The sequence below is a fragment of the Balaenoptera physalus genome (genome assembly GCF_965194825.1).
Source record: "Balaenoptera physalus genome assembly, chromosome: 2".
In the NCBI taxonomy this organism is placed as follows: domain Eukaryota; kingdom Metazoa; phylum Chordata; class Mammalia; order Artiodactyla; family Balaenopteridae; genus Balaenoptera; species Balaenoptera physalus.
The window spans coordinates 129,490,720-129,505,407 of NC_138883.1; the positions used below are offsets into that span (position 1 = coordinate 129,490,720).

General features: G+C 48.2%; 1 protein-coding gene and 1 long non-coding RNA gene across 15 annotated transcripts in view; one reads left to right on the plus strand and one right to left on the minus strand.

The window, feature by feature from the left end:
* The window catches only part of ADAMTS17 (ADAM metallopeptidase with thrombospondin type 1 motif 17), a 373,038-nt gene that overhangs the window by 244,942 nt on the left and 113,408 nt on the right, over positions 1-14,688 (plus strand). For 12 of the 14 annotated variants that reach the window (XM_082448434.1, XM_082448435.1, XM_082448436.1 and 9 more), the window contains 2 exons: positions 7,027-7,147; positions 11,017-11,085. In XM_082448434.1, coding sequence (XP_082304560.1) covers positions 7,027-7,147; positions 11,017-11,085 — 190 coding nt within the window. The remainder of the gene's footprint in view (positions 1-7,026; positions 7,148-11,016; positions 11,086-14,688) is intronic. The other 2 variants (XM_082448444.1, XM_082448432.1) reach the window with 1 other exon arrangement.
* The window catches only part of LOC309654486, a 551,553-nt gene that overhangs the window by 234,271 nt on the left and 302,594 nt on the right, over positions 1-14,688 (minus strand). The window lies entirely within an intron of this gene.

The following is a 14,688-nucleotide window of genomic DNA, read 5'->3' on the forward strand; positions in this document are numbered from 1 at the left end:
CTGACTCATGTGAAACCCTAACAACCACAGGTGAAGGTGTGATCAAGAGCCAGTGAGAGACTGGGTTTAGACAGAGCAGAAAGAACATTCCATGTGCTGGACGCTGAAAGGTGCACTGGGCATGCAGTGCTCAGCAGGACCAAGAGGGTTCCTGTCCCCATGCACCGTACAGACAAGAAACATATAAACTCACAGACCTGGTCATTCCTGGGACTGACCCGTGTGAGGACGAAACGGTGTCATAGACAGTGGGCTGCGAGTGGTGCAGCAGGGCCCTCCGAGGAGACAGAGCCAGCCCAGCGGAGACATGGGGGAGGACGCTCCCAGCAGAAGGCAGCAGGGGCGAGGCTGGCACGTTCCAGAAACAGTGGAGGGCAGGGGGCAGAGGCTCCAGGGCCTGGGCCGGGCAGGCTGTGGCTGGAATCTGGGTTTATTCTGACTGGGGGGGTGATGGAGCTCGCGGAAGCGGGGCTGGAGGTGGTTGGACTCCGTGTGCACTTGGAGAAGGAGGGAGGGAAGCTGGGGAGCTGAGCAGTTGGGATGAGATCGGGGAGGGCCCCAGGTTCCTAAGTGCGGGCATACTCGATAGGCAGTGGGGTCCACAGCCATGACCAGGTGAAGATCAATCTGGCAGCAGCGGGAAGAAAACCAGTGTGATAAGTCATTTGCTGAGTAATGAGGGTCTAAACTGGGCAGTGGCCAAGAGCACAGAGAAGAAATAGACACTAGAGAGGTTCAGGGGACAAAGCCACGAGGCCGGCACCTAAGTGAGTATATCAAGAAGAGGGGTCGGAAATGGCTTGGAGGCCTCAGGCTTAGGGCCGGGAAGGCAGCCGTGTCTGTCAGCTGCAGGAGGGCGGCAAGAGGCATCCAGCAGTAGAACTGAGAAGTCAGGAGCCAGCAGCTTTAGAGGAGGAGCCGGTATTTCAGTGTGGCCCCACTGAGGTCAGTGTCCTGGCCAGAGAGTCTAGGGGGGTTGTCAGCAGACCGGCCCTCTGTGAGCCTGGGTGGGAGGGCGAGTGTGAGGTTTAAGAGCCATCTGCATGTGAGTGAGTGTTGCAGCTTAAGGAGAAGGTGACATTACCAAGAAAAATCAGAAGCAGAAGGGGCACGAGAGCTGCCCACTTTTGGACGAGAGAGAGGGGAGGCAGAACTGTCCAAGGGGTCGGGAAAGAATCACACAAGAGCCGCCTCAGATGCCCGCTCCCTTCTCGGCCTCTGTCTTAGCATCTTTATTCCAAGTTAGGCATGTAACAGGAGTCCAGTAACCATGCTTTGGGTGAATGAATATATGCACAGCTGCAGATGGGGTATCATCAGATGGTACAGAGCGACAGGTCAAAGATGAGGATGGAGAAATGGTCACTGGATGTGGTGACCAGGAGGTTGTCTGTCACTGGTGATGGTCCATCGAGCAGCGGCAGGATTCTGGGGGCAGAATCCAGGTTTCAAATCACTAAAGATGGATATTCTTCACTTCTGTGCTGTTCATGGTCCATCTCTCCCCCTCTTCCAGAACATAGTTCTGAGCACTAATGCTTTTCTAGTCTTTTTGCATGTTTCACAGGAACTGTCTCTACCAAAAGAACTTGTGCTTTTCCTGCCAGGTCCCTACCATCCTGAGCCTTTGATTAATTATGCTCCAGACAGTGTCCTCCCCTTGGTGTCACACACACTCTGACTTCAGCAGAGCAGGGCTCTGACCAACAGATGCTGAGTAGGAACTGCTTTGGAAGCTCAGAAATGGGTAGCGGGAATTCCTAGTGTATGTAGAAAAGTGACTGCGAGGGATCACTAGGATAACATGGGAAGATTCAAGAGTTTATTGTTTGGAGTTTCCTTTAATTTTGTCTTCTTGTCCTCTGGAACACCAAGCCTCATAAATACAGTCATTAAATCTCCTCTAATGTTCAGTATTTTTGGGGAAAAAAAAAAATCCCAGCCCCTTCCAAGAATATCGTATGTTGCTGGCACTACTGTGTAGCAAAGGGAGAAAATGCCACTGCTGGCAGATTAGTTTGGCTCTTGCCCCTTGGTTCTCAGATTTGCTGCTGTTCAGACACAGACCTCCCTGTGTGCTTTCCCTTTAAATGCATCTTGGCATCTAATACCAGGCAGAGAGCAGAGCACACAAAACTGTCCCAGCCCCTGGGTGTCCCAGAGAGTTAATTTACAGGGTGACCCTGCAAGCATCCCTGTTTGCACCTGACCTGAGAAGCCCACTGGGACAGACCATGACCTGCTGCAGGTGGGGCTGCTTAACATCACGGGAGAGCCCACCTGCACATGGGCCTTTGCGCACAGCTCTCGTGCATCACCCCCAAGAGGGACAGAGGGAAGATGCAGTCCTACCTATCAATACCTTCTCCTTCCCCTTTGCCTTTTTTGGAGGGGCAGGGATTCTGTGGCAGAAAAGGGATAGAGAACAATTACCTGTTGAGCCCTGCTCTGCTCAAACGGAGAGAGGGGAGGGGGCTTGTCCCCCAGCCCCTTAGAAGGAAGATGGCCTGTGAACAGTCTCCATCCGTCCTGACAGGGCCAACCTCTCATCAGGGCCTGAGTGGTGAGCCTGGGTTTCTTGAACCAGAGGAGGGGTAATTTTTACAACAACTCTCTGAGATTGAGGTTAATATTCTCATTTTTAGAATGGGGAAACTGAGGCTCATGTCCAAATCTGTAATGATCCTCAGGACACACATGGTGAACCTCAACTTTGAGCACAACACTGACGGAAGAGAAGCTGACTGCCCACCTGCCGGGTAACTTAGCCCTAGTCCAGAAGCCAGTTAGCTACAATCTTAAGTCATGTCTAAGGATACTTTTGTTCCGAGAGGTGAAATTTTAACAAAAGAAACTAGTTTTTAAAATCAAAACAAAATGCTGGGTAAGGAAAGAGGAGAAAATAGCAGAGAAGTTTCCCCCTGTATCCAGCCTTTGACAGTTTAACACATAAGACGATGTGAATCCTGCAAACAAGGCTTTTGAAGGCTTCAGCTCTGGGTCTCTGTTTCCTGGGTGGAGACCTGTGAGTAGGAAGTTCTGAACAGCCCTTAAACCAGCGTTCAGGTGATCTGTAAGGCCCTCATTTGAAGGCATTTTGGGTTTTATAACTAGACGTTCTGTCATGAGGGAGCTTCCCGTAGATTGTTTACTTGACCTGAGCACTATTGTAAGAGGGCCCCAGTTCCTGGGAGCAGAGGGGAGTCAGCACTGTCCTCCGCATCCCTCCAGGATGCCTCAGCCCAGAACTGCTTTGGCTCAGGGGTAACAGAGCTCCCAGTGGGAGCTCCATGCATGGGGCCTTTCCAGAGGGAGAAAGGACACTTCTTCAGGACACAGGGCTGGAGTCTCACAGCTGTGGCCGTCTCCAGGAAGGTCTCTCTCTGAGTTCCATACCTAACCCAGTGGTCTCCCAGTAAGCCCTAGGCCTGCAGCATCACCTGGGAATTCAGCGGAAACACAAATCCTTGGGCCCCACCCAGCAATGTGTGACCTACCCAGGCCTTCAGGTGATTGCAGTGTGCTGGAGTTTAATAAGTGCCACCCAACGTGATCTGTGTTCCTGGGCCCAGGAGATTATCTGTCTGCCCTAGAAATTGACCACAGATGATCAAACCAGGAGGTGTTGTTCCCTTTAGCAAGTGCAGAGCAAGAATTGTGTGAAAGGGCGTACCATTTTGATAGACGAATTTTAGCCCTCAAGACCTATCACCCCAATGTAAAAATAAGCAGGTGGCTCATGTTTCGGAAAGGATCGTGCAGCACCTCCTGAGAGAAATAGATGCTGACAGTGGGCCCCTGGACTTACCTGTGAATAACCTGGACTCTAGGAAAAGAGGCCAGGGCTAGCTTCTTGCAGGCCCAGTGTGCCCAAGTGTCACAAGGCAGCAGCGCACTCCGGCAGTCCCACAGATACCAAGGCCTTGCTGGGCTCCTAACTGATGGTGACTTCATCCCCGAAAAAAAGGAAATCAATTCCAAACATTGCATGTACTTAAACTTTAGATCCCATGAGGTCTATCTCAGTGCCAGTTGGGGCCTTGCTACTGAGCAAGCGTGTACATGTTCTTTATATTATGTTTTAGGAGCGATGGTGAGAATCACAGTGAAGGGAGACAGTTGCCCCCCTGACCTGCCTCTGCTTGTCTGGAGCAACATCCTGAGGACATCTAATGCTGGTCTGGCTGTGCAGGGGCTTTATAAGCACTCATTTAAGCTACTGCCCTTCCTCATTATCACTTTTCTCTTTCCCACCAAGATCCTTCTTTCAGGGGACTCTTTGGAGGGAAAGCGGTTTGCTCATCTAGGAAAGTGTGTGCTCTCCTACTAAGGGCCCTTCCTCCCAGTGAGTCCCTTGTCGCGCTGCTCCCTGAAGCACCTCCACGCCTGTCCTTCCTGCATTCAGGTGAATTCTTGGTCTGGCAGATTTCAAATGCAAACTGTGCCTCCTAGCCATGATCTCTTAGCCAGACAACAGGTAACCTTTTGAAATTCTAGCGTGAATTCTCCCCTCATATTTCCTTTCCCCAAAGGTAGTGTTTCTGGTGTTCTTTTAGCTTCTCTATTCTGAACGTTTCCAAATTCTCACAAAGCCAGCATACTTTGGGGAGAGGCCTTACCTTGTCCAGAAGGCCTCGCCAGGCTGAGGACAGTCAGGGGAGATATCCAGCCAGCCTGGAGCTGGGAGGCAGGAGGTGAGGGACTGTTCCTGGCCCTGCCAGTCACTTGCTGTGTGGCCCCAGATTTGTCAGGTGTCATCGCCGGGCTTGGGGGAAGCTGTCTAGAACAAGTGCGTTGTTAACTTAGAGCATCTAGAAAACTGTTTTATCAGGAAACCCTGACTGAGGTATCGGATGGTAACTGCTCCAGCCAGAGACCCACTATTGCTGGGCAGGAGTGTGATTAAAAAATAATAAAAAGTCAGTGAGAGAGAAGTCTAGAGCTGAGAGCACCTGGGAGATGGGGAAGCCACGTGGGGACAAGTCAGGGTGACACGAAAGCGGCCAAGGTACAGGGGCTGGCTCTATGGGTGTTGGCCCTGTGGCAGCACTAGAAACAGGCTGAGGACTGGGACATTGGGCTCTGGGACACGAGGAGACACGAAGGTGGGCAGCACACACATGGCCACACAGATGTGGCCCCAGGGCATTTGCTGAGCATGCTGGTTGAGCAAAATTTCGGATCTTGTCTGCCTTGTATTCTTAGCTCCTGTAATTTTACATTAAGCATCTTCATAGCAATCAGCCAGCAGTCCAGATCGTGAACTTAGCCAGCTCCTGCCACATGATCCAAGTTCAGGGTACCCTGCGGCAGCCTCCAGGTCGCATTGGTGGTCTGCCCTGGCAAGGTGTGACAGTCAATGCCAGTTACCATCGGGTCTCCATGTGTCACTAAATCACACGTACGTCCACTCTCTCCTTTTGCTCATTGCCTGGCCTCTGGCTGCTAAAGCCCCTGATCTTGCCCTTTACCTGTTTTTATACTAACTTTGAACACGTTTGAGCTTCTTTTTTTTTTTAAATGCCGCCCTTTTTCAGTTTTCATAATGGTCATTTTGGGACCACATTTGCTCTGCACTTAGCATATCTTCAAGTCTTCACTGAAATATATTCAGTGATGCTATCAATTTTGTACACACGATAGTAATTTCTCATTAATTCTTTCCCAAAGAAACAAAAGGATCCAAGGGTGAGACTTCAGGACCGTTGACTATGAAGAACACTCACTTGCTCTTCGTGTAGCGTTCCGCGGTGCCAGGGTTCTCCAAGTGTGGTCCCGGCCAGCAACAGCAGCATCACCTGGGAACTTCATAGAAATACAGATTCTCAGGCCCACCCAGCCCTGCTGGATCAGAAACTCTAGGGATGGATCCCGCATCAGTGTTTTCACAGCCCTCCTGGTGAGGCGGATGCACGTTTATGTTGAAGAAGCACTGCCTTTATGAAACAGAGGGTTCAGTTGGTGAGCCATGGGGCCAAGCCTTTGCCTCCAGGAGGTGTGCTGTTCAGCCGGCTCTGCCCCATGCCCTGTCCCGGTTGGAGTGGGGTGTAAGGAGGGAGGAAAGAGCGCAATCACCTTGGCCTGGGTTATCTGGCTGTAGAACCCTTCACAGCTTGAGGCACCAGTACCTAGTGCAGGGTACAGGGCAGTGGGGAAGACCCAGTTCTTGTTCTGGAATTCTTCACTTTAGGGGAGAAATGTGGAGAGGCATTTTAGCAATTTAGCTAGCAAATAATTAAACACACCAGTGTTTACCATAACATAAACTTAGGTATGTTATTTTGCAGACCACAAAAGTCTCGTGCATTTTCTTTTTCTAAGGAAAAACAGGAGTTCACAACCTTTTCCCACTTTTTATGAACTGAGGTGGGCTGTGCTGCCCGGAGCCACCCAGGGTCAGGGCGACCCTCCTCTGCCCTCAGACAGGCCTCGTTGAAAAAATCTGAGCAGCAGGGTATCTTCTTGGGCTAAATCCCCCTAACTGAGAACTAGGGTGCTCATTCCCAGCCATGCCTGAGTGAGCGCTGGGCTTCCCGACCTCAGCAGAAAAGTCACTGTGGTCTCTGCTGTGTCTTCTGAGACTGTTGGCTGTCCCAACTGAGACAGAGCCAAGGACCCATGCAGCTCCTAGGGGATCATGGATTGTGTGAAATTATGGCCACAACAGAAGGTGTGGGAGCCGGCTTCCCTCCCTCGCCTCAGCCCCGCCTCAGGCAGCTCTGGGAGGGGCCGGCTCAGGCCTCAGTGTGAGTTCCGGGCACTTGGGCCTTCGCAGGCCCCTCGTCCATAACAAATACTAAAACCTGTATTTGATGATTCTGTGGGTGTTAAAGACAAATGTAATACTAGCTGGATCGTATTCTTTTTTCTCTTCTGATTTTAAAATAAATTAAAATATTTGCTTGGGCCTCTGGAGGTATCATGGGCCCCCATGCGCCAGCCTGCTGGGCCTCATGGAGAAGTCAGCCCTGCAGGGTGTGTCTCTGAGTCCTATACCCAGAATAACCCAACGCTCTGCTTATTTAGAAAATCGGCTGTGATGGAATCATTGGGTCTGCGGCCAAAGAAGACCGGTGTGGGGTCTGCAGCGGGGACGGCAAGACCTGCCGCGTGGTGAAGGGTGACTTCAGCCACTCTCGGGGCACAGGTGAGCTCAGGGCCCGAGGAAAGGTGACCTGGGCCACGCCTGGTGGACGGGTGAGTGTGGGCCCCAAGGTGTTGCTGCAGCTACTGGACATCCTACAAATGTGGTATATTTTATTGCCCCAAAGCCAATCTTATTGTGTATTATGTTGCCCAAAAGCCAACGATCACGTGCCTTCCCTGCATCTCACATTTAAGGAGTAGTTAATAGTAGATAGGGCACCCAGCACCACAGTCTTAGGATTTCTGAAAGGCAGAGAAGGACATTTTAGCCAGAATGACATCTTTAGGTTCCTAGACACGAACAATCTGCCTGTGGCCCTCTGGGTTCAGCCCCGAAGTCCATTCTCACACAGTAGCTGCCCTGCCCCACCAGCCCCACTCCTCAGCATGTGCCAGCCTGTCGTCTGTCCGGCACACAGAGAGGGTGATGAAGACACTTTGCCACATCGTTTTTACCTATGGATGGAAGAGGTTTTCTCTGTTTCTGAGTTTTCCGTCAGTAAGAGTAGAATAGCGTTTACACACATCCCTAAAACGTGTGTGAAGCCTCATGTTACGGGACATAAGCGATGCATCCACCGGCTGAGGCTACAGAGTCACTGCATCTCCCGTGTCCCAGATTCAGACCTCCTCCAACTCTGGGCGTGGAGAGGTCGGCGGGGTTCAGCTGATGGGCCTCACAGTCTTTCCACTGGAACCATTCTCACAGCTGTGGGCTGCTTCTCCCAGAGGTGGGAGAGCATTTCTGATTTCCCGTCCTGGTGGCCACCAGCTTATGATGTCCAGGGAAGTACCTGCTTGATACTCAATGAGGGGAGCGTGAGGCAGGCAAGTCACGCGGAGGGTGAGTGTCCCCTCACCCGACGTCGCCAAGAGTGACATCACCAAGATAACTTCTTGAGTGGAGCTGAGCTGAAAAGCTTCTGTTCTAATTCCCACAACTACTTTGGAGAGAAGTGTTTCAGTCCAGTTCCACCCAACAAGGGGATAGAATCACAGTTGTTCTTCCCTGTCCCACAGAGTGGGCCTCTAGGAGAGGCAGAGAGGAGAAGTCTGTGCATGTCCCCCTTTTCTCTATTTGGACAGAAGACCTGGTCTGGAGGAACCATTCCTTCTAGATACTTCGTGGAAAGGGCAGCCTATTGCACAGAAGGCAGGGGCAAATGCAAATACAAAATGACATTAAAAATTATACTTCAGGCCCAGTAAGGGCTGGTTTCAGGACTTAAAGATAAGTGCCCAGGCTGTGGATCAGGAAGCTTGAGTGAGAACCTGTGCCTGCTGCCCGGCTCCTGAGGAAAGCTAAAGGAGCTGATGTTGGAACAAGTCAGTGTGGCGGAGGTGCCCTCCAAAGCTGCACCATCCAGGACAGTAGCCACAGGCCACAGGCATTGATTCAAATTTTAAATATAATTAGTTAAAATTAAACAAACTTAAAACTTCAGCCGTCAGTCCCGCTTGCCACATTTCAAGTGCCCCGTTGCCACATGTGACTGGGGGTCCCGTGTTGGATGGTGCAGAGAGAGAACTCTTCCTTACAGAAAGTTCTCGTGGAGAGCACTGCTCTGAACCTTTGGTAACGTCTGCTCTTTGTTTTGTCTGATGCTACTTTCTCTATATGGACCCTAGCTCCAGTTTGCCATGAGACTGACCTTGCCTGCTGCAACTGCGCAGCAAGGACAGTTATTAAGAACGAGACCTCAGCAGCTGGCAAGTGTTTACTATTGATTTTTTTTAAAAAGCAGCATTAGAACCTTTTATGTAAACTGAATGCTGTGCTGAGCTCCGATAAACTGGACTGACTACAATTGCTCCATTCTGTGGAAGGCAGGTCAAGCACAGCCGTGCCCACTTCTGCCCCCTGGGCAATTCTGTAGAGCATTAAGGAAGGTTCCACCATACACCTTTGTAAACTTCCACTGTATGCCACATAGCAGACAACTTCGAGAGAACCCAGATCAGGGCAAAAGCATTCCCCCAGTGTCTAATCCATTTGTTGGCCTTTGATCTTGGCATGAACACGTCCATTCCTCCAATCACAGCAATGTCCTTTTCCTCTGCTCTCTCCCTTCTCCATCCCACCCTATTCCTGGCCCCAACCATACACAGAAGGGAGATGGGCGTGAATGTGCAGGCTTCCTCCTGGGGAGATCAGGCCTCTGGGGCTGTGGCAGCCAGTCCCCCATAGAATGGCAGGTGCTGGAATCCTCCAGGGGGTAGTGGTCCCCACCCTGACATGTGGCTTAGTGTTCCTTCACAAAAGCCTTAGCAAACCTTCAGAGAAAGATAAGCTCGGTTAGCTTCACCCACCTGTAAAAGTTCTGTCCTTCTGAAGAGTTGCAAAATGTCACACCTTCATTTTGAAGTCTAAAGCTGCTTTCTCCAAATCCTTGTGGTTGGGGTCTGTGAGCATAAGCTCATGTCAGTGTGGATGCTGTTTATTGAAGATGTCCGTGGAATGCTTGCTCACACGCGAATGAATCACTAGCTAACAAATTTCATCAAACACTAACCTGTAACCCAGGTCTGGCATTCTGGAATGCATGTACGAGAGATACTGCTCATGGTCACCCAGGTGGCCATTCACCCAGTAAACATTCATTCAGCACTGCTGTATTTTAAGAGCAAGGTGTTGCAGAAGTAAAAGTTAACTGTCACTGAGTTGGTCACAGTCAAGGGAGGTGCTCAGTGGGGGTGCTGTGGGACCCCAAGTTCTGGTGGGGCTCCTCGCGCAGCCTTGTGGGCAGATGACAGTGGCCCCCAAGCCCTAAAGGACAAGTAGGAATTAACTGACAGTGGAGGTGGGGGAAGGACATTTCAGGCTGAAGGAAAAACCCAGCTTAGAAACGGTATAAAGCGCCCGGGTCATGTAACATCTAGGTGACTCCAAGTGCAGCCGGATGGATTCGGAATCCTGTCAGTTTAGATAGGAAGGTAACTTTCATCTCTGCCCAGCTCGAAAGACTGGGAAGAGGAGGAATGCCTTATCACCCTGAGGGTGAATATCAAAGAAAATACCATACCAGAAAGATAAAGAGGAATCAAATGCAGGATTTGTGCCCAATTATATATGTGCCCTGACCCTTGCCTGAACTCTTCTGGGTCCTTAACCCAAGTACTTGAGCTGAGGACCCAGAGCAGACCCACACAGAGACAGTATCCACGCCCCCAGGGTGTCCTTGAGAGCTCCCAGTGTAGCATCCTGAGTGAGGTTGTTTATTGCCCTCTGGCCTGTTGCCTCCCGACTTTGAACAGATGAGGTCCTGGGCCACTCATCTCTAGGAGGAATCAACTTGAATTGGTCATATTACTTTTCTGATGGATGGGCTTCAAAATGCCCAAGCCTTTGGCTGAGTTGAAACAGCTGGACTTTTTTTAATTTAGTAACTTGAAAGTTCTTGATATGATGCTTTTGTTTCATTAAGGTGTCATTTCCACATTATTCCATGCTGCTCCTTGACACTAGAAAGGTGACTGGTGTCCATGGACACCCAGTCCAGAACATACCTGGACTGAAGTCCCCACCGAGAACCGGCCATGATGCCCCATGGGCTCTGAATCCCTTTGCACTTTTTTTCTCAAAGAGAACCTTCTCAAACAATCGATTCTTAAAAGGGAGAGTGACGTGATCTATCCCTATTGAATAGGGATAGATCCACATGTCACATTTGTTCAATAATTAGCTTTAGAACCTCTGCTTTGTGCCAAGTTCGGTGCTCCAGTCTCTAGGTATGGGGTGTGGAGGTTCCATGGGGAAATTTACCACTGTGTGATGGTGACACAGGACTCTTCTCTGCACTGACTACCAACTACAGTATCAGTTCCTGCAATGTGCATGTAAACCAATTACAATGTATTTCTTTTTCTCAGTCAAGAATAACCTTTGTACCAAGGTGTCCACGTGTGTGATGGCAAAGGCTGTTCCCAGGTGTTTCTCATGTAAGATGTTTGGTTATTCTGTGCAGAACTAGTGGTGACATGCCTGGTGTGGGGCTTTTACCTCACTTACGTGCCTGAATGTTTGCCGAGTAGAGTCAGTGGGAGTGAGTCATGCATGAAGCCACGGATAAACACTGAGGCCATTTATCGCTCATGTGTAATTGATGTTTAAAACTGATTACCAAAAAGAAAAAATATAGAATAAAACCAATTTTAAGGCTGTGAAAGATAAAGAGTCATGGGATTAAGGGCCATACAAAAACGCCTGTTAGTGTGCCAGGGATACATCTTCATTCTCCTCAGCCCCACCTGGCACTTCGGCAGAAAATGCTAAGATATGCCAGAGAATTTAGCCACAGATAGTGCTTTCTTCCATAAGGAAGTTTCCATATTACAGGTTGGGCTTCCCAAAGGGCAGAGGGCACTTGGTAAGACTCCTGGTCTTTGTGCTGGAGATAAAAACCATGGCCTTGCTTTGGCCCACCTGCGCTGACCTCACATTCTGAGAACTGAACCAGAATATTAGTCTAGACTCCTGGGCTTCCCAAATCCTTTTCCACTGGAACCAGAACAACCTTTAGGGATAAACATAAAGACAGTAATACTCTCATAAACAACTTTCGTAAAAAGAGAAAACTAGAAACTTATACAAATCCTCCCCAAGCATTTTTAAAGATTATTACCAGAAAAAAAAGAACTTTGATTTTTTTTTGTATGTGTTTGATACGACCTTTTGAAAGTGTCCCAGTCCTCATAGCCAGAATGTTACCTGTGTTCCATCATGGTACCTTACCAGCTCAATGGTTTTCTTCCAAGGAAAGTTATTGCTACTGAACCTGAAACAAGGGAAAAATATGATCTAAATCATCTACTTGTGAAATTCAGACAAAAAGTATTTTGCAGGGAAATATAGCCTGATGATATTAATTTTTCAGAACATTTGAGGCAGGTTTAAGGTCAACAATACTTTGAAGTTCCTTCTGACTACTTGTCCATATGGCAAAAATTACGTGTTCTCCTAGAATAATGGCAACAGTATTGAATTTTATCCTTGGCTTCCTCATGACCCCAAATCGTGTCCCTCTAACTGGATTTCTCCTGCTTGATGGCAGAGACTAGAATGGAAAATCATTCCAAAGATAGTCTTACTATCTTACCTAAAGTATGACTCTATCTTGTGAATTCTTAGAGTAAATCCCCCCTTTAATTATATTTCATGCCCAGTCAACATGGTGATGTCTGGCATCTGCATAGGGGGACATCTGGTATGAGGGATGACAAGGTGCTTTGGGACTTGGTGATAGGACTCTTTCCCTTGCTGGTCACTCTTCACAACAACCTCAGGGTGGGCTCTGAGCTCTGGGTAAGGTAGGGGCCATCAGAAAGAGGACAGTGAGTGAGAGATGGTTTCTTTGGTTTGAGGACAGAGGCCCCGCATTTCATTTCAGGGATATTCTCTTTCATTACTTCCCTCCATATCTTGAGCAGAGAGGCTCTTATCTTAGAAAGAAAGGTTAGCAGAGCCCAGGCACAGCAATGACCTGACCCATTATTCAGGGTTCACCTGAGGATGTGCCGTACCTGAGTTGTGTGTCTACCCTGAGCTGTTTACTGTTCATCTGCCTCTGCCCCAGAGGGTATATGAGAAAGGAGAGGAAACAGGTGCCTTTTCAGTGTTGCTACTTGTGCCAAATTTAAGCTTAAAAATAGGCATGGTGAGCGTGCACTGGTTGCAGATGCCCCTTGCTGTGGAATATGGAAAATTAACTAATTTGGACCCTGGCGAATATGTCTGTTGCCTTAGATTCTGCAGCCTGGTGATGCTAACACCAAGGTTTCTTAGTCACAAAGTAGGAAAAGTCCTTGTAACAGCAGTAGCTCTCAGAGAATAATTCAGTTCCCCAAGCAGATCCTGTTCCCAGGTCAGTTTTGTGCTTTAAGTGGAGATTCCTCCAAAAAAGGTTTTAATCACCACTGACCTTGGACAGTTTTGTCTTCGTTTTTGGAAATTCACAATCTTGTATGCCTGGAATCCAATAATTCTTCAAATTCCCCCAGAAGAAATGGACTTCTCTAAGAGAAATTTATGGTACAAAATCCAGTGCTGTGATTCTCAAAGATGTTTTTTTGTGGCCATCCTTTTTAAGTAGAGAAGCATTCCTGGAGCAAAAACTATTTTTAATCAAAAAAACCTTGCCTCACACTATAAGGACCAGACAGTGGAGGGGCTGTGTGGGCAAGTCAGTGCTGCTGCTTCCTCTAAGTCAGAGGTGGTTGGAAGGGATCCCCTGGAGGACCACACTCCCATCTGGTTCAAGAAGTCGTCCTGCCTGGGAATCAGGATGGATCAGGGCACAAGCAGTAAACAACTCAAATAGGACTATGTTGCCACCTGTGAAGTCTTCAACTAGAACATTTATTTGTAAGTGTCCAAGGCTGGATCTGTAGTAACAACGCCAAACATTTGCTATCAAGACTAAAGGACCCTGCTAAACTTTCCATCCAGAATGGCTGGTTGAACACAGGTGTTTATCTCCTTGGCTTCTCAAGATCACCTTAAAATGAATGAACAGGAACTTTTTAAAAGATCTAGGGAGAACAAGGACACCTCAAGTGGATGTTCATGTGTGTTTGAATCAGAATAAATAGACTTGGTTTTGCTGTAGTTAACAAGCAAACAAACAAAACACAATGTAAACGCCCCCCAAATCAGTGGCTTAACACAAAAGTTCATTTCTTGCTCACTCTGCATGTCCAGCATGGGATGGCAGGAGGCTCTGCATACTGTAACCACTCATGGACCTGGGCTGACAGAGATTTTATTGTCCACACACTGCCACAGTCACCTTGGCAGGAAAAAGGGAACACAGCAAATCAGGTGCTGGTGCTCTTAAAGCTTCTATGTACACGTCACTTTCACCCACATTTTAAGGGTCAAAGTAAGTTACATGGTCACACAATTTTAAGAGGGCAAGGAAATGCATTCCTACCATGATTCCAGACAGAGACCTGGAAATATTTGGTGGCCAGCACCATGACACATCACCTATAGCAAACTTTTCTGCATTCTGGTATTTCGGTTGCCAACACATAACAACACTCCCTGCCCCCTAACTGAAAACCAGTCCCGACCATCAGCAAACACCACCCATATACAATAGTCCCCCCTTATCCCTGGGGGATAACTTCCAATATCCCCAGTGGATGACTGAAAGCATAGATAGTACGGAGCCCTATATATACTATGCTTTTTTCCTACAAATACATACCTGTGATAAAGTTTAATTTATAAATTAAGCACAATAAGAGATTAACAATAACTAATAATAAAATAGAACAATTATAACAATATACTGTAACAAAATTTATGTAAATGTGGTCTTTCTCTCTCTCAAAATATCTTACGGTACAAATTTAATGCCTTTTCCATCTTAACTAAGCACTTATCACACACCATGGCCATAACTTGTGTGGTTTGAGGTGCAACAGCAAAACTAGCACAAATTTCTTTTTCTTTCTTCACAATTTTATAAATGGGAGATTTATTCTTACCATAGATCTTAGCAACCTCAGCCTATGATTTTTTTTTCCTTTCTTTATTAA